The 20,261-nt window shown below is 25.6% G+C and overlaps 1 protein-coding gene across 5 annotated transcripts in view; it reads right to left on the bottom strand.

Moving 5' to 3' along the window:
• Positions 1–19,834, bottom strand: part of LOC101236982 (probable voltage-dependent N-type calcium channel subunit alpha-1B) — a 115,669-nt gene extending 95,835 nt beyond the window's left edge. For 4 of the 5 annotated variants that reach the window (XM_065799677.1, XM_065799678.1, XM_065799679.1 and 1 more), the window contains exons 1-5: positions 19,546–19,834; positions 13,801–13,940; positions 12,599–12,693; positions 8,788–8,943; positions 6,170–6,360 (exon numbers count right to left, since the gene is read on the bottom strand). In XM_065799677.1, the coding sequence (XP_065655749.1) occupies positions 6,170–6,360; positions 8,788–8,943; positions 12,599–12,693; positions 13,801–13,940; positions 19,546–19,791 (828 nt within the window). In that variant the 5' untranslated portion in view covers positions 19,792–19,834. Of the gene's footprint in view, positions 1–6,169; positions 6,361–8,787; positions 8,944–12,598; positions 12,694–13,800; positions 13,941–19,545 lie in introns of those variants that run through there. The other variant, XM_065799681.1, reaches the window with a different exon arrangement.
• Positions 19,835–20,261: the final 427 nt, after the last annotated feature.

Here is a 20,261-nt window from a genome sequence, read left to right as displayed (position 1 = left end):
ACAGAAGCCTATACCTTTGTGAGAAAAACATCCCCTGATGCCAACCGAACCTCCACCACCTTGTCGACAATGTTGCAAAAACCTGTCTGAATATTTCTCAGTTGCAAATCTTTTGACATAGACTCTTCCCTTGCGGTTTACGACTTGAAAATTAGCTTCATCACTCCAAATAACTTTTGCTCACTGTTCTACAGACCAATCCAGCCTTTCTTTGGACCACACTTGTCGTTTACGTTTATCTGTGATTGAAAGGATAGGTTTTCTAGCAGCTATGTACATTCCAATACCTTTGTCTACCAATGTTTGTCTCACGAGCTCTCTACTAACTTTTGGATTATTTTTTGACTTGTTGAAGATTTGTGCTAGCTTTTTGTAACTGAGTCTGGGGTTTTCTCTGCTCATTCTGAATATACCACTTTTGTCACGGTTGCTGAGTTTGGATGGTCTTCCAGTACGAGGCATGTTGGAGACATCCTTGGAAAGTTCCCAGGTTTTGATGGTTTTTCGAATATTTAGAAGCGTGAAGTATTTTGCTTATTTGAATGTTTGTGTGATTTTTTGTCCTCGCCATTCCATTAACTTGATTTGAATAACTGATTTTCGACCCATTTGCATGCAATTGAAATTACTTTGAAATTTACAATATTTCAAGTTGATTTTTAATGAAATAAAAGCTGCCTGATAATGTTGTGACGATTGTAATGTTTTTTGATTGTAAACTACTCATTTTAACTTTATATAAAAGTAAAAAATTTTTTACACTGGATTTATCAATTGATTAGCAAATAATTGATCCTAAATAAAATCGTTTAAACTTTAGTGACACCTCTTAATTTGTATCACCTACCTTTTAATGAAATTTCTGAGTAAACAGTGATGAGTCAAAACCTGCTTTTTTTTATTCTATTAACAAATAACCTATTTACCAAATTGAAAAAAAAATTATTTTGATATCTATTTCCATTAGATTTTTATTCAAGAAAAACCGAAGATTAGAACTTAAAATTCTGTAATCGTTTAAACTTTCATGAATAGCAGTAGAATATAAAATCTATAGAACTATAAAATTGTTTTGTTATGCATTTTAAATAACAAACAATTTTTAAAAAACCAAGCTGATGATTTGAACTTACCACGCGCTGGCCTTAACTAATATAAAAACAGTAAGAGACTTAAAAAGGTTTTTTAATAAGAGCATAATTAAAAATGCTAATTTTTATACTTGAAATAACTTTGAAATAAATATTTGAAAAAAATAATTGAAATAAATTTTATTAAAATTATTTTATGTAAAAATTATAAAAAGTTAAAAATACTTATTATCAAGGTAAAATGAAAATTTGGAGGTTTTCAACTATTTTAACAGACTTCTGTTAAACATTCTAAATGAATGCACAACAATGATAAAATTGAAAAAACCATCAAAATAGTATTATACTGCACATAATATAAAATTCAACTGGGACACTTATAACTGATAATCCATAAGGCATCGTAGATGACACATGTTTCTTTTTTAAACTTTATAAATCTCTGAAATACCAATGAATCTATCTATTATCATTATCATAAATAATATAACTATTGAATATACTTTTAATTATAAATCTTTATAATTATATAATGTACTTTTTGTAACTTTTTAATCTGCTTTTAAATTATTTAAGTTTAATTTTTAAAGGTGTTAGGCAATGAAATATTTTATGGTTTGTAGGTCATGTATTGAAATTGTATCTCAACAGGTTGTTTATATTTATAGAAGTTGGCAATGACTTTATTTTAAATATAAGTAAGTTATTTTAAATTTTTTATGGCTTTTGGTTTTAAATAATTTTATGTTAGATATTCAATCATGTATGAATCTAATTAGTTTACTAATTTATTTAATAGTTAAAGGAAAAACAGGTTAGATTTTATAAATTTAAATTTATTACTAAAAACTTCTTAAAAAATTTACATATGCTTTTTATTTTATTTCAAATTCAACAGTTTTTTAGTAAAAAATGTTTAAAATTGAATTTTTATTAGTATATTTAGTTAGTATTTTCAACTTTAGTGGCACAGCTTATCAAAACTGTAGGTTTTAATTTAAAATATATCTTTATATTTAGTTACACAGTTACTTATGCAGCATTTTGAAATGAAATTTGTTTGATTAGTTGCTAAGTTAAATTAAAGTTGCAGTTGTTTGTTTCTGTTTAAATATGAAATTGACAATAAGCTGCCAATGCATGTTATATTTTAAATTTTAATCAATATTTTAAATGAAATTACAAACAAAATGTTTTTAATATCATTTGATGGCATGAATACCATCAAATGATATTAAAATGGATTCAAATGATGGAATATTTTATATGATTTTATTACTTACTGGAAAATTCATGGTCGCACATGTGGCACCCGTTTTTGGAAACCTTTTACATTTGTAAATTATATTAATTTTGAGAAGTGAAGCCGGAGAAGGCAAATTAATCTAATAAAGATTATGCATACCTAATGAGTGTTTATAAGCGAATTAGAATTTAAATTAAAAATTTAAATGACTGAAAACAAATTTTAAAAATAAAAAATTGTAAGTTAAAAAAAATCATTATAAATTATATTGACGGTAAAGTGTCTTTGATCATTCATTAGTTGACCTTGTTGAGGATTTACCTTGATAAAAAGCTTGACTCAATTGAAAATTCTGGATCTGATAGAGCAACATATAACTGCCCATGTACAAATGCGGCTGTTTGCAAATGAATTCCAACATGATCAAATGACTGACCTTGCTACTTATTATTATTTAGTTAAAACTTAATAAAGTAGTTAAAAACTTATTAAAAGAGTACCCTAACTCCCTTAACCAAAATCCTAAGGTGATGAATGTATGGTCACTGCGCCAATGGATAAATAAATCAGTTAGTGTATGTGCTGCCTCTATAGCTAAACATCTTAGTCGGTATATGTTAACATGATGGAATGCCAAACCTATGGCTTATCGAATAATTTAATATATACTCACTTACTGGGCTTCTTCCTAAATAATTCAGTTAATAAATGTACACTTTAATGAGCATAAAAATGTTATGCTCATTTATACTATTAAATGTTAATTGATTAATAAAAAATATTAAAAAAACTAAAAAGGACTCCAAAGGATTTAATTAACCACACCACCGCACAATAATGTAACTCAATAACTTAATAAAATTTAAATAAAATTAACTTGTTTTGACACTACATTTTTTAAGTAATTAAGGTGCTTTAAAATAAAATAAATTCTGCATAATTAATACGCAAGCGTTACTTTAATAAACTTTAATACTTAAGTTAATTCAATTAGAAACTTTATCCGTTATTTGATTTTTCACCTATTATATTGGTGATAAATATATATATATATATATATATATATATATATATATATATATATATATATATATATATATATATATATATATATATATATATATATATATATATATATATATTCCTATAGTAAATGTCTTAAACTTACTGTTTTTGTATAAACAACCACTCTTAACTACTCTATGACATCTAGTTTGACAAAATTAAGGTCAGTTTATAACAAAACGTATTAACTTAATTTAGGAAATTCAATAATTAAATTTATTGTTTTTTTTTTAAAAACCACAAAAACGCAAATTAAAAGACTAGAATGTTTTTAAAAACATTTTGAACGTGTTTTAAAAACATACTAATGTTTTTATTTTATTTTTTTGAAAAATAAAAACATTTTGAATATTTTTATTTTTTATTTTTTGACTGTAAAACATGTGCGGAGTGTTACTACATTGACTATCTTATAGTCTGCTGCTGCAAGGAAGTGCTGCTACTTTGACTGAGGGTTTGGTTGGGGCAGGCAGTCTATCAAATAATAATAAAAAAAGTTTTAAAAAAAATTAAACTTTTTTTGGTCTTTAAAACAATTTCTCTTTTTTAAAAACACCTCAAACTGACCTGAAAATGGAAAAACTAAATCAACCAAGCAAGAGTGTGTATATATATATATATATATATATTTATATATATATATATATATATATATATATATATATATATATATATATATATATATATATATATATATAATTTTGCTTGGTTTTTAATGTTTAGACCTTCTTCCTTATGAACCTACTGATGGAGAAACACTATGTAGAAGAAAGAAAAAATTAGATAAGTGTTTTTACTAATTTAATTTATTATTACTCTGTTCTTTAAGAACATTGAGCATTCTGTTTGTAGAATACACTAACATATTATATATATATATATATATATATATATATATACAATTACTAATTTCTTATATTTATACATACTAGAACAAAGATTTATTATATCAGAAAACGTTATCACAGAAAATAGTCTTGAATATATAAACAAATATCTACAACATCAACTTTAGCTTCATTAAGAAGTTAAATTTTTATGGCTTTATTTTTTCAAATATATACTTTACTCTATAAACATTTCTCATATATATCATTTTCATCAATAAATAAAATGTTTGAAATGCATGTGAGTTAATAATTTTTATAATAAAATTTATTAAATTATAACCCTAGCATAACCATAATTAAAAAAAAATTTAGTTTATAAAGTTATAAAAAATTTAGTTTATAAAGTTATAAAAAATTTAGTTTATAAAGTTATAAAAAATTTAGTTTATAAAGTTATATAAAATTTAGTTTATAAAGTTATAAAAAATTTAGTTTATAAAGTTATAAAAAATTTAGTTTATAAAGTTATAAAAAATTTAGTTTATAAAGTTATAAAAAATTTAGTTTATAAAGTTATAAAAAATTTAGTTTATAAAGTTATAAAAAATTTAGTTTATAAAGTTATAAAAAATTTAGTTTATAAAGTTATAAAAAATTTAGTTTATAAAGTTATAAAAAATTTAGTTTATAAAGTTATAAAAAATTTAGTTTATAAAGTTATAAAAAATTTAGTTAATAAAGTTATAAAAAATTTAGTTTATAAAGTTATAAAAAGCTCAAAAAAGCATTGTAAAAAGCATTTTTTACAAAACTTTTAAATTTGATTTATAGAACAGAACTTAAAAAGTATAAAAAGTTTCAAAATTTTTCATTATTTCTAAAAAATAATTGGAGACTATGGATGATGATACCCATTAACTTTTGTACTGAAATGATAGATTTGTACTGAAGTGATAGATTTTACCAGCTTTACAATATCATCTAAATATTTTTAGATGAAATGGAATTGCAGACAATTTGGTGAATTGAACTTTTTCATAACAAAATTTATGTCTGTAAATTCATACAACTCCAGAGTTTTCTTAGCATAATAATTAAAAGTTAAGTCTAAAACGCATAAGGTCTAGTACTTGGTTGAATGAATATAAATTTCTGATATCAAAGTTGATGGTGTCACATTAGTTCTATTCTTCTTTCAGCAACAAACAAATGGTTGTTCATAAAATTGTATTTTTTTAGCAATTTTATCAGTATATTTTTTATTTAAATTTTTCACCAATACAAACAAATAAAGTATAATTTTTGTCACTGGAAAGTTGACTGAACTTGCATTTAATAAATGTCTTGTAGTCCATCAAAATGCAGCCTTTAATTTTGTGAATTTTTTCTTCCTAATTCTTTAGCTCATTCATTGAATTAGTAAACCACAATCTATGTAGCAGCACTTCCTTCCATGTTCTACTTATTTGTCAGTCAATAAATGTACTTTTCATTTATCCTAATAAGTTAGGGACTGATTTTTATGGAAAAAAAATGTATATTTAGGAAGACAAAATATTACCTGTTACACTGAAAATCCCTGTTATATATATATATGTATACATATAAATATATATATATATATACATATATATATATATAAATATATATACATATATATATATATATATATATATATACATATATATATATATTTTTATATATATATATATATATATAAATATATATATATACATATATATATATATATGTATATATATATATATATATATATATATATATATATATATATATATATATATATATGTATATTCAACATTAATAACAATGTTTAATAACAGCAAATCAGAAATTTATTTGCATATTAATCTATTTTTACAATTTTTTCATTTTTAAACAATAATTTTGTTTTTAATTTATTTAAAAAAATATCATACCGCATACATAATATCAGTCCACCCTTCACCTGTCATACACTGAAACACTGTAATACATCCAAGTAAAATGTTATCAAAGCTTGTTATCCCAGAACTTGGACCGGACCAAAACTTTAGACACTCTGTACCATCAGGACATGGTCTTCCACCAGTATCACTTGTACCACATAAAAATTGATCAATTGCAATTGCTAAAAACATTGCTTATAATGAAATATGATCACTGTTTAACTTTTAGAAGTTCAATCTAATTTTAAGTAACAAAAGGTATTGTGTTACAACTTAACCTTAAGACTGCCTCTTGTAAAAATGTTCTTTTCCTCCCTCTTTTAAAGGGAGAAAAAAAAAACTATGAAAACCTATTTAATAAAATCCGTAAAAAAACTTGCTTTGATTTTAGTTCCTATATCTATCTTTTTCAAACAACAAATTTACAAAGCTGCAAGCAACCACTACTTATGTTGGTTGCTTGTAGCCTTGTAAGTTGGTTGCTTGTAGCCTTGTTTTAAACAACAAATTTGCAAAGCTACAAGCAACCACTACTTATGTTGGTTGCTTGTAGCCTTATAAGTAAATTTGTTGTTGTTTTTTTTAAAAAAAAAGGTATTTGGAAGTTGTTTTTTTTTTTTTAAAAAAAAAAACGCAACCATTATTAAGTAGTGAGTTACTAGAAAATAAAGCAAAGAGTTAAAGAGCAAGAAAACAGTTGAAGAAAAATTTTATAAATCATGAAAACATGAAGACTGTAGAGAGTTCCGTAGAACCAATGTTTAAGGAATAAAACTAGGTAAACAAATATGTTTTGTGCATGAAGAAACAGTTAATAAAAGGATACAATTTTACTGAATACAGATTTACAAACTATTGTGAAACAAGAGATTATAAATTTCTTAAGCAGCAACTATAGCAATATGGAAATATTAAACCATCTACGTAAGAAAAGAATAATTATTAAACCATCTACGTAAGAAAAGAATAATTATTAAACCATCTACGTAAGAAAAGAATAATTATTAAACCATCTACGTAAGAAAAGAATAATTATTAAACCATTTACATTTTAAATATTCTTTTTGGTTTTATTTAATATTAGTGTTGAAAAAAAATCTAGTAAGATAAAATCTAAAAATGAGAGATGAAATGTTAGACTTTGTTAATGACACTATTAAAAAGTGTAAATGACACTATTAGAGATTGTTAATGACAGTATCAGAGATTGTTATTGACACTACTAGAGATCATTAATGACACTCTTAAAGATTGTTAACAACACTATTAGACTTTGTTAATGACATTATTAGAGATTTTCCAGAAGTCTCTAGAACTTAACATCTAAACTAAAATTAAAAATTTATTAATCTGAGAATAATGGAATGTTCTTGGAATGATGTTTTTAACTCAACAGAGTTCATTCTTAGAACAAGAACTTTGCAAGAGGTAAGATTCAGCTAATGAAGGGTTACTTGAAAAACCACATAAATTTTGAAAAAATAGATTGTAACAATTTAGTGGTAATGATGGTTTTTATGTATAATACTTCTATATTTATTCAGGTTTTAAATTATCAGATAACTTGACTGACTTATAGATAGCATATAGAAAAAAGCAATATAGTCTTATAAAAAAATAGCCTTATAATATAGCCTTATAAAGCAATATAGCCTTAGAAAAAAGCTATGCAATCATCTTATTCCTGCTAACTACTCCTAAGTTAAAAAAATGCTATTTATGTGACCTCAACAACTGACACCATAGCACTTAAAGAGACACCTATCATGCACAACATACCACTGTTAATACTTTAATATTTTACAGCTGCTGATATAATCAGTCTATGAAAGCGACCACAGAGTTCAAGAAACCTTATTACCAGCCAGCCTAAAGACGGTTAGACTGAGCTTAAGACCTGTACCCTCATTAGGAGATTACAGAAAGAGTTACAAAGCCACTACTAAGAAAGCACAAGCAAAAAATCCATAAGTAGATTCAAATATATCCAGTGTTCATCATTCTAGAGAATCTACCCAAACTAATACATGAAGAAGTGATGCGACTTGGTCAACTCACTTAAACAATAGAAATTTTCTGCTTTCCTTAAAGTCTTTATCCAGGAGACAATCTAGACAGTAGCAGCTAACATCTGCTTAAGAGTGTTTTTATTGAAACACCATCTCAGCTCAATCAAGAGCCCTAAGGTAAAAAATATTTTATATCAAAGTTAACTTCTCTTAGCTTTTGCTTAGAAAAACAAATCCTATCCATCAGGATACAAGGCAGGTTGTACTGGATTACGGTTACCAGTAGCAGGGTGATCATAATGAACCTAATCCTAACCTGATCTGAATTTACTACAATTATTGGATTTAAAGAAATTACTGGAGCGTTTCATAAAATTTACAAAAATTACATAAAAAATTAGGAACCAGACATATTATGTAAGTTTATTATTATATTTGCTTAAAAAAATAGTTATTTAGAATCTTGTTGAATTCTTTTTTTGATAATATTGAGCAACACATTTTGTAACAAATAACATGTGTAGCAATTTTTTAAACTTTTTTAATTTAATCATTTTACTTTAACTCATATAAGGACATCTTGACAAAATACTAACTTACTATTGTTGGATGTATAAACACATGTTTGACGAAGCATTCCCATGAGTAGTGAAATTCCAATTATTGCATAAATAACTATAACAAATCCAATAAGAAGTGAAATCTCCATTAATGATCCCATTGACTTTAAAATAGCACTCATGACCAGCTGCAAACCTAATTTTTGACACAAGTTTTAATAAAAAATATGCAAAAAAAAGTTATACTCATAAATAATTTAAAATATTGTGACACTGTTTTCACAAAATTGTTCATTATTAGCAAGTTTAAACATGTTTATGATATGATGACATTATGATTATGCCTGGAATGTGGATTTAAATATAGATACTACAATAATATTTGTGTGCATGCAGTAGTGAAGTAGGGGAGCCAAGAGGGAAATTGCCCAAGGCACAAAGATTTAATAGGGCACCAAAAATGTCACTGAGTTAGAGGTTCTGAACTATAATCTTTACCTTTCCTGTTAAAAAAATAAAAAAATATATTGGTTTTATCTTTTTTTTAAGAAAAAATAAAGAATTTAAAAATATTATGCTAATATCTATATATTTAAAAAAATAACTGCTGTTCCAGATTTAAATTTTTTTTAGATGTTTTATAGATAAAAAATTTTGTATTTACATAAAGAACTGGTTTTTTTGTAATTAAAGAGTTTATTGTGCATATAAAAATGTATATTGCAACTGGCTTTTTTGTAATTAAAGAGTTTTTTGTGCAATTTATTTTATTATAAAATGATTCGCACATACTGTATGTTAAAAAATGTTTATAAAAGTACTGAAAAAGTTATTTTTAAAGATATTATTTAATTTATACAAATAAAATAATTATATAAAATAATGATTTAATATAAAATAAAAATTGTTAGATTTTACTTCAATTGTAAGTTCAATTGTAGCTGTCAGATTTTACTTCCACTATAAGTTCGTTTTGTATTAATTGCTTAAACGCACTTATTAATTCTAATTTAATCATCAACAAATTAAGATATCCTCAATGAAAACAATAGGCATTGCAATAGATAATGGATCATTTAGGCATTGCAATTGAAATGACTAACATCCTACCATCATAGACATGTATCATACCACCAATTCCCAATAGGTGATATGATGGTGGGTGTTTAAGTCATTACAATACAAAACAAATTGATTTGCAAAAATTAAATTTATTTCTGTTATAATTTCTTGACAAAAATATAATTTATATAGCAAAGTGTAAAATTTATGTTAATTTATATAATTATGCAAAGTGTAAAGTAATATACTTATAATATATAAAATAGTTTTTTTCAAAATAATAAACAGAATAAGAGAAAATACTCCTGGTATAAGTAAATACTCAAAAGGTTAATAATCATTATTATTTTATAACGTTACGCTAACATTTTCTTTTATATAATTGTTCATACTAAACTAAAACTAAAAGTTTTCTTAGAAAGGTGATAAGAAAAATGCTTAAAAAAAGCAGCAGCAAGGTCAAAAACATTTAACACTGGAAACACGCAGCTTGCAGAAGCAAGCTGGGGTTTTGGACAAATTTATACAAGCACACGAAAAACTCTTTTTTTAAGAAATAGAGAATATAACACAACCAGGAAGAGGCTGTTTTGAGGCTGAGTCAAGTTCTGCACAAGTTAGCAAACATTCTGCACAAGCTAGCAAAAGCAAATTTTCTAGAAAATTTGCTTTCGCTAGCCATGTATGACACAGTGGTAGGTAATATTGCTAAGGTTATTACATATTGCTAAAATTAAAAAGTAACTTATTACTAAGCAACCTGTGGTGTCATATCTCTCTCCTACAATACAGAATGATTTTATAACTTTGCTTGGTGATCATGTTAAGATGACTATACTGGATGACACTAGGAAGGCAAAATATTACACTATTATGTTTGATAGCACATCCAATATATCCTAAATTAACCAGTTGTGATAAACTAGAAATGAGAAACTGATATGCTCAAAGCTATAAAAATGCATCTGTAATGACTATACATATTAATTAATCCCATCATTCTGCTCATTTTATACCATGCAATAACCATTCATTCAATCTTGCGGGTGTGCATACAGTAAGCAGTGATACACAATTGGTAACTTTCTTCATCCCTATGAAAAAATTTACACCTACTTTTTAGCCTTAACTCATAGATGAAATGTTTGAAGAATGAAAAAAGAGTTCATAGACAAAAGGAAATGCCGGGTGAACAATCTGGAGATGAAGTCTTGTTGATGAAGTTAAACAAGAACAGTACAAAGCTGCGGAGAGGCTGCAAGCAGAAGTTGTGAACATCTTAAGTTGCAAGAACTTTAGAAAAAAATTTTTTTACTTAAAAACTGCAGTATGGCTGAGTGGGAAAAAAAATGAATTCATCAAATGCTAGATTGAGCATTTGTGCGAAACTTACGAAAGAAAGAAAAGGAAAAATGTGTTAACTCTTAATCATTTTAGCGGTGCCCTATAACTTAAATAGTTGTTTGTCTTATGATAGCATAGTATATTCATATGATAAATTGTTTAGTAGATATCTCAATATCAGAAAGTAAATTCAAGAGAAATATAATTTCAGTATATTATAAGATTGTATTTTCTTTTGTTTACACTAAGCCTTCCCAGGAGACACATGTGGTTATTTGTCTCATTTGTCCCCACACAAGTTTTTTATTTAGACAACTTGGCCACAGCTGTTTGAATTTTTTAATCTAAAAAGGACAAATTCTTTAAGAGTTGTAAGTTTGTATCAAATAAGTCTTAATCAAATTCTCAATCTAATTCAATTGAACATCAAAAATGATGAGGGGTATGAATAAACTTTTATTCTAGCAATAAAGATGCGCCAGCAATAAAAATAAAAAAAAACTCACAAAATTGAATATTTTATGTTTATGGATTTACTGTGCAATCCTAATGCAATTAATCCTGTTGAAAAGACTTTCTTATTCATTTTATTCCTGATGCACTGCTGATACAAAAGTCTGACACAGTCATACTTGTTTACAAAAATGTTATTTAAGGTAAATAAATTTCCTAATAATATTTAATACAGAAAAAAAGACACATGCAAATTTTTATTACAGAAACTCTGTAACACCAATGTGCAAATGGTTACAGGTCATCATGAGCTCAAAAAACAAAGAATTAATAAAGTAATGCAAAGAACAAAGAATTGGCAAAATGAGATAAAAAAAAACAAAAAATTGACAAAGTAAGATAAAAAAAAAAAATAATCAACAAAATGAGAGAATACTTAAGTGTCAAACAATTTTTGTTGTTGATAATTTGTATAAAAAGTTAAGTTAACTTTTACTTTAAAAAATATCACTGAGTCATTATTTAAAAACATTAAAAATAATTTTCTAAGAAACATTATAAAAAATGTTACAGTTAGCATGTAAATATTTGGACGTTTAGAGAAAGATAGTAAGTTTAAAAAAAAGGCAGTATTAGAAAAACATTTTACTGATGTAAAATGTTTTCAGTTGAAATTCAAAAGTTAATTGTAAAAGCTATTATTTTTAATAATAACTTTTTCAATTTCTTCACTCCTAAACTATCCAAAATAATTAGTTTAAATTTAATCTAAAGGTACACAAAACAATATATTGTTGTTGAAATTGATTATAAATCTAGTTTTTGACCTTTTGGTAGTATTTTATCTAAACAACCCCACTTTATGAAAAAATACATTAAATAAAAAGATACAGTAATAATATTGTAATTTTGTGAAGCTAAATAACAATAAATATAATACAACCTACTTGGTACTTTAGAACTGATTATTATATATACATATATATACTTACTTGGTACTCCAGAAACAAGTTTAAGAGGTCTTAGAACTTTTGCAGCTTTTATAACTTTAGTTGGTCCACCTTGAAGACCTGCATATGGCAGAATACTAAAAAAGTATAAAAAAAAATTACTTAGACAAAAATACTCTCCTAGAATAAAAAACCGTACTTATCAATAATAACAAAAATAAATCATGATAAAAACTATATTAAAAACAATCATTGTAAAACTTTTGTAGCCAAAACTTTTTAATTTTTTTAGTCAATGAAGTCCAATAAAAAAAATAAGAAGAGAGGAATTATTGGCATTGAATAGTGTTTTTCAACTAACACTTTAAACAACAACTTAATAGTAAATTATATTATTGAATTTAAATTTTACTAATAATTGAAATTAAATAATTTCCCATAATAATAATGTTCAAAAAAATTATGTATATAAGTATGGAAATATTTAACCATATACCATACTCAATATGTTAACTAGATTTTTTAATTAATCAGATCCTTTTTTAAATACATTTTAACTTGCCTCATTTTGGATGTGTATAAAACTAGGTTAAATGGATAACCAGGATAAAAATTTTTGCAAAGCTTTTGTGGCTGACATTTTGATAATGAAAAAAACAACCAAGATATTAAAAAATGTTTTAAAAATACCGTTGAAATGTTAATGAGAAATTTTATAATGTTTTATTTAAATGTGTTATTGATTGAAGATAAAAGTGAGTGTAAATACTCCTTAAAGGTGTTGTAAAATTTAAATATACAGCAAAAACACTATTCAATAATATTGCACTTTAAATATACAGCAAAAACACTATTCAATAATGTTGCACTTTAAACATACAGCAAAAACACTATTCAATAATATTGCACTTTAAATATACAGCAAAAACACTATTTAATAATATTGCACTTGTATAGTATTACTGTGTAAAAAAATATAAATGAGATAAAAGGAGACCAATTTATTGTTTAAAAACAAATGTAAATAACTTTGATTAACACTTGAAGCAAATAAAAATGAACAGATGAGTCTACTGCAAACAGAAAAATTTAAATGACTTGATAATTGTTCCCAGACAAATATAATGAAAGACTCTTCTCATTGTTAGTTCAAAATCAATTATGGTTCAACTTAACTCTTTCAAATTTTAAAAATTTTTTTATCAACCAACAATCTTTTTTATAACATTTTCAAAATAACTTACCCTGTAACAATAACAACAAAATCAAGAATATTCCATGGGGTTCGCATATAAGAATGTCGATGTAAAATAAAACCTTGAGATACAATCTTTAAAAATGCTTCGACCATAAATATAGCAAGCAAGTAAACATCAAGTGCCTCCTGAAAATGAAAACAAAAGGATATATGCAATAACAGATTATAAAAGTGCTATATAACTGATATGTGTTATATTACTCAAAATATCTGGTTAAAGAAATCCTATGTGATTATTACTTTCATTACCTTTTACAACAGAGTTGGGCAATACCAAATATTTTTATTTTATTTATATAGGACTTTTTTTCAGTAAAAAAAAGTTAGACATAATAAAAAAGTACTGTAGAATAAAAAACATGCTTAAGTTTTCGTAAAAACTTGGAAATATTTTCCATATCACATTTGTATATTTTTAAAAACTTTGTTGCAATTATGTTAACAAGTTACTATTAACTTTTTTTTTTTATTGTTCTGTTTTTTATCAATACAACAACATGGATATTATCATTTTTTTATGATCTCTAAACAAATATGAGCCCTTTATATAAATCCTATTTCCTTTATCAATTGTATAAGAAAATGATGCAATAACTAATTAATTTTTTTTTTTTAAAATGTTACTTTGAATACTTACTGAATCAGATGCGCATAGAAGAAAAAAGGTTTTTTTTATTTATAGTTTTTTTAACAAAAAAACAAAAAACTTTACATTTATTCACTCCAAAAGACATTCCCAAAATAAATATATGACTGCAGAGCAGCTCCAGAGTGACTCCTGGCAAAATAATTCAAAAAAATAAAATATTATTTAAAATATCAGGGTTTTTTGATGAATGCAGATTGTTTGATATAAAATTAAGTGCAGAAAATTGCCTCTCTACACTTTTCGTGAGACACGCAAATGACTACTATGCACAAGATATAAGTGTACTTATAAATATAAGCTTACCTATAATTTTATAAAAGATTCGAATTTTAATAGTGAACATTGACTGTGTGTGTCAGATTTTCCAGCAAATATACAATGTTTTGGTCTTAGAGGGGAACTGATTTCAAATAACACATCCAACCATTGATAAATAGGAAAAATCTTTGATAAATAGGGTTTTTTAAAAATGCTGGGATTTTTGGTGTAAACTTGACAAGTTTATAATGTTTGCATTTTCAGATAGTTAGGTTTAATGGTCTTATATGCTGCTAATCTTAGATCAAAACAAAGTAGAAAAATTTACAAGCATCTCAAAATGGCTGAAAATTTGACTTTTTAGGCGAATGGACATTTTGGTTTTAGATATATTTGAGTTTTAAACTGCAACAAGCTGCCTATTTTTGCCTATTTTATGCAGACAGTAGTAGCTAATCAAAAAACTAATCTACAAAGACTTATGGATGAATAGAAAAATGCTACAGTTAATTTCATTTTGCATACTTTAGCAACTTTTGGAAGTCGAGGAGGTTATAATTTTTCTCTATTAAAGTACAAGTTAATAAAAACCACTTTTTTAAAGATAGAAATATTCAGAAAATAGTTCTAGAAACAATGAGACAGTTGTTGAAAGTGAGAAAAAAGTTACAAGGCTCTAAAGTAGTGTGTTTTGACCATTTGTAAAAAAGGGAGGCCACTGTATGTTTATAAGGCTATAATTTCTGAACGGTGTACTTGGAAGTCTTAAATTTCAAATTTAACCTATCTACATAATGCACATAATATATAAAAATCAAATATAAAATATATAAAAAATATGTAAAAATCAGGTAAATCAGAGATGGTGTCCCGCAAAGCTTTTTTAAAATTGGTTAAAATATGATTTGACCCTATCGATAAATAAGCTTTTTAAGTGAGTCTCCTTAAAAGCCTATTGACACATTTTATCTTATAATAAAGGTGTTATGGAGTAAACGTAAAGCAAATTATAAAAAAATTGTTTCAAAAGATTTGTTACATTAACAGACAGAATAATATTTTCAAAGTTAGATTTCATTTAAACAAAAAAGATTGTCTCACTTTTGATTTGTAATTTAGTTTCAATTAAAAACTCCTATCAGTTTTACACCAATAGTTGTTACTAGTAAAAAAATTTTAAGTATATATAAACTAAAATATTATGCACTATAAAAGATGTCCTCATTAACTCATTATATTTTTTATTTTAAGAATATAAACTTATTTTCAGAACTTTTTTGCTGCGGCATTCATGCTAGCTTCAGTTATGTATCTATTATAATCTTTTTATTTAACAAGTTAAAAAATTTCTATATGGGATCAGACATGTATATAAGACTTTTATATATCATTGGATTCTTTTACCCATTTTACAAAAAACTAATATTGCTCATAAAAAAACATCAAAAGTTCAAAGTTGCTAGTTTGCTTTTAGTTTTGGCTCTGCTAACAAGATGTAAACAAAATTAGAAGACAGTGCTATAAGTCAAATTATTTTGATCATCATAAAAAGTTATAATTCAAAAACTAAATTGATAGGAAATTTTTGGCAGCGAACAATTGCAGCTATTATTTCATCTAATGTCAGTGTTCATAAATATTCAGCAGTCATTTGTAATATTGAACTTATCATAGTTAGCAGAACTGTTTTTTATTCATAAAATCATTATTTACAATTTTTACAGAAGATTTACTGCTGGAACTCGATACATATGCTCATTTTTTTATTTTTTTTTTTATTTTTTGCAATGCTTCATTCTAATTTTAGTTTATGCAAGTTAGATACGTTTTCTTCAGCTGTAACGTTTGGTGATTGATTTTGTTTTCCTCTGAAGAGAATAAGTTTAGCACTATGTCGTACTTAATTTCTTTTGTCTTTTTTTTTGCATTAATTTAAGTATTATTTAATCAAAGTGATAGGACTGCAGTCCTATCACTTCTGTACATTACAGAAAACTTCTGTACGATACAGAAAACAGCAATTATTATATATTTAGAAAGTTTAATAAAACTCATGCAGCCAAATGCACCAAAAAAATCAATCAATAAATAAAAAATAGTTTTAGAGTTGCAATCATCATCTATAATTATGATATTTCTTTTTTAACTGTATACTAACGGAATAAACAAAGCGTTTCTATAGGAAAAAAAAAGTTGTTTACACCGCTTTGTTAAAAAATTATTTTTTAATGGTATTTTTTTTTATATATAAAACTTACTTGAAATACGATAAACTGTAATACCTATAAAATTTACAATTGAAAAAATGATTTTTTTTTTAATTTTTGATAGTGGTCTACCACCTTAACAATAATAAAAAGAATACTTAATCAACTTTTTACTCTCACGTTTGGGGCAGGTATAGCTATAATATTAGGGCTTTTTTGTTCCCAAGTTCTGATCATTGCAATTTTTTTCACAACATCCTTATTTGACTTAAGTATAAGCATATAAATGCTGAGAGTTTGCTCCATGCCTGGAAATTTAAGCATTAAAAAATGTGTGTATCTGCCACTGCAATAACATTTTCCGATTTAGTGAGTTTTTAAAAAAATTTTTGCATAAATGTTTAACAACCATTTTTTGAGAATTAGTTTTATTATCCCCGTATAGTGACTTAAAGGTACCATCATATTCTAACACTTAACTTAATTAATGATACTTATAAAGATCCAAATAGAGTTAATAGGATAAACTTTAGTTGGTTGGTTGGATGATCTTTAATTGTTAATTTAAAATAATATCTGTGTAAAATATATCATAACTACTTTTGAACTTAAAACAGTCCTTTGCTTTACAGGATCTCGGAGATAAAGATATTTTTGACTGATCTGGATCCTACACGTTTTTTGGAAGATTTTGTTTAAAAATTCATTATTAAAACTTTAAATTGTAAATATTCAAAACTTGTCTAAAATTGTTATTTTTTATTATTTTTCCAATTTACTTATTTACAATAATATGATTTTCATAAACAAAAACGCTCAACTTCGTTGGATTTTTGAGTACTAAAAAACAAAGAGTAATACTAATAGGAGAGTGTTTAGTGTCACATTCGACGCCACCGGGTGAGCCAGGAAGCACCTGGCCTACTATAATTAATCAATTAATGTATTTATAGTAGGTCATGAAAACACGTGTTCCCCCTTCCCTCACTAGCACACACATAGACACTTTTTTTTTTTAATTTTAAGTTTTAAAGAACTTTTTTTAGAATTTAACAATTGAGCATCCTTCCCCCCTCCCCCCCCCCCCTCATTTCGAAATTTCACTTCGAAATTTCACTTCGAGATTTATTTGCAAATATTTATACGTGTTGTTAGCTATAGAAGATATTTCAACTAGTTTACAAATCAAAGGTATAATAGGGCCCTTACTATTGTAAATAGTAAAAAATTGAAGAAAATTTTTTGATTTGAAACAAAAGATTTTTCTTTAACTTTTTGCTTTTAATTGGTATCCTTAAAGTTATTGTTTGTTTGTTTTTTTACAATGTAAACGAGTTTTTAACAGTTTTTAATATCAAAAGTTTTAGCAAATTTTAAAACTCGAATTTCCAACATAAAGAACCCGCGTAACGTAGTTACGTATTGGATTTACTTTAGTTTACGTAAATTATAATTTACATAAGTTATAACTTTATTAAAAATATTTGGATCTTAGATTTTTTGAGTTTAAAAAATCTGTAAATTTTAAAAAAATTAATTCGGATTAATTTCAGATAGTCCTGACCTTGTACTAGTTTGTTTAAACTCTATTTTAAAATTTTAAATGCTTCAAAAGTGGATTCATTTTCTAATATAACTTTAAAAGTTGTAAAAAAAAATGTAAAAATATTATTTTTTATAAATAATTAGTAATAAATTATGTATTTATATAAAAAGAAACTAAAAAAATGATTAAGCTATCGTCTTAACATTGGCGCAGCTAGGTTTACGAGTATTGATCCAAGAACTGTTTTTAACGTAGATGATCCGAAAACTGTTTTTAACGTAGGAACAAAGATGATCCAAAGAACTGTTTTTAACGTAGGAACAAAGATGATCCGAAGAACTGTTTTTAACGTAGGAACAAAGCCTAATTACATTCAATTTAGACTTAATTAGGTTTTATTTTATTAAAAACTTCATTAAAAAACAGTCTAGATTAAGAGTTTGAGTTGTGTATGACTTAATTTTTTTTTTCCTGCCTCTTTTAGGTTATTTTTTTCTCTCACTTTTAAGACTTATCAGTTTTAAACACTGACAAGATCATAGAAGTAGATCTAATTATTAGTCTGAGGATTCTATGAGAACCTCCATGATCTTTTAACCATAATGCAGCCCCCGTGCACTTTTTTCTAAATTTTATTAAAGTTTCCCTAGTACACGCTAATCTGACGTTGTCTTTCATGTCCACAAACGCGAAAAAGAAAAAGTCTTCTATCATTTGCGCGACTACCAGCCCAAACCTAAACCCTCAGTCCACGTTTGCGCACTCACTGAACCTATTTCTATCCAAGTCAGTTGATTTATGTACCTTTCACTGCGCCTATACATCCAAATTTTACCAAGCTCCTATAAATCTAAGCTAGCGAACGCGAAAAACGCTAAACATCATTTTACGATTTACATAGTAAATCGTAAAAAGAAAAAGAAAAAAGGACATATACTGTTCAAATAACAAAAAAAAAGGAACTTTATAAAACTTTATAAACTAAGTAAGTAGAAAAATAACTAATAAAAGAAAATACATGAAAAGAAGTACGAACTAAATTTGAATTCAAATACGTAAAAAGCCACATACCAGCTTTATGTTGAGATTTGATTTATCATCATTCGGTAAAGGAGTATTCATAGCCATCATGACACAGTTTCCAGCAATGACTAACATTATAAAAGACTCAAACGTTTTAGAAGTGCAAATCGAAACACATGCTTTGCGAAATGGATTGTCTGGCTTTAAAACAAATAAATGATTATGAGGATACAAATTTTCTAAATCAACTGATTGCGCTCTCGTACTCACTGATGACCTTCGTCTGGCAGCCATTTTGGTTTGCTGTGCTAGATTTAAAAATAAGTTATATATCTATTATACTTATAATGCAAATTATTTTAAAAAAAAATTTAAAAAAAAATAAATTAGTTTATATCTTAATAAATAAACGAATTTTAACAACTTTTTAAACTTTTAAATTCTTAGTTGTATTTATATAATTAAATTGAATTCTTTTTTTAAGACGGATAAACTCTATATAGATACCATAAACAGTTTAATGAAACAATTATAATATATAAATTGTCATGCAACTGATACTCACGCACTCGCAAATGTAAATTATGGTTGTTTCGGTTCATAAATTTAATTAGCGAGCATGAGTTTAAACCGTCTTAAAAGCATTTCAAAAATTTATAAAGTCATGCTGCTTAAAACTACGACCATGGCATAATATATTGATTGATTCTGTTCAAGTTTTTTGAAACATTAAAAAGCTCTAAATAATTTATCATTGAATTAAT

This window comes from Hydra vulgaris, chromosome 06, assembly GCF_038396675.1.
Source record: "Hydra vulgaris chromosome 06, alternate assembly HydraT2T_AEP".
NCBI classification, from domain to species: domain Eukaryota; kingdom Metazoa; phylum Cnidaria; class Hydrozoa; order Anthoathecata; family Hydridae; genus Hydra; species Hydra vulgaris.
The sequence above is the reverse complement of the archived record's forward strand: the minus strand, read 5'-3'. Positions and strand labels throughout refer to the sequence as shown.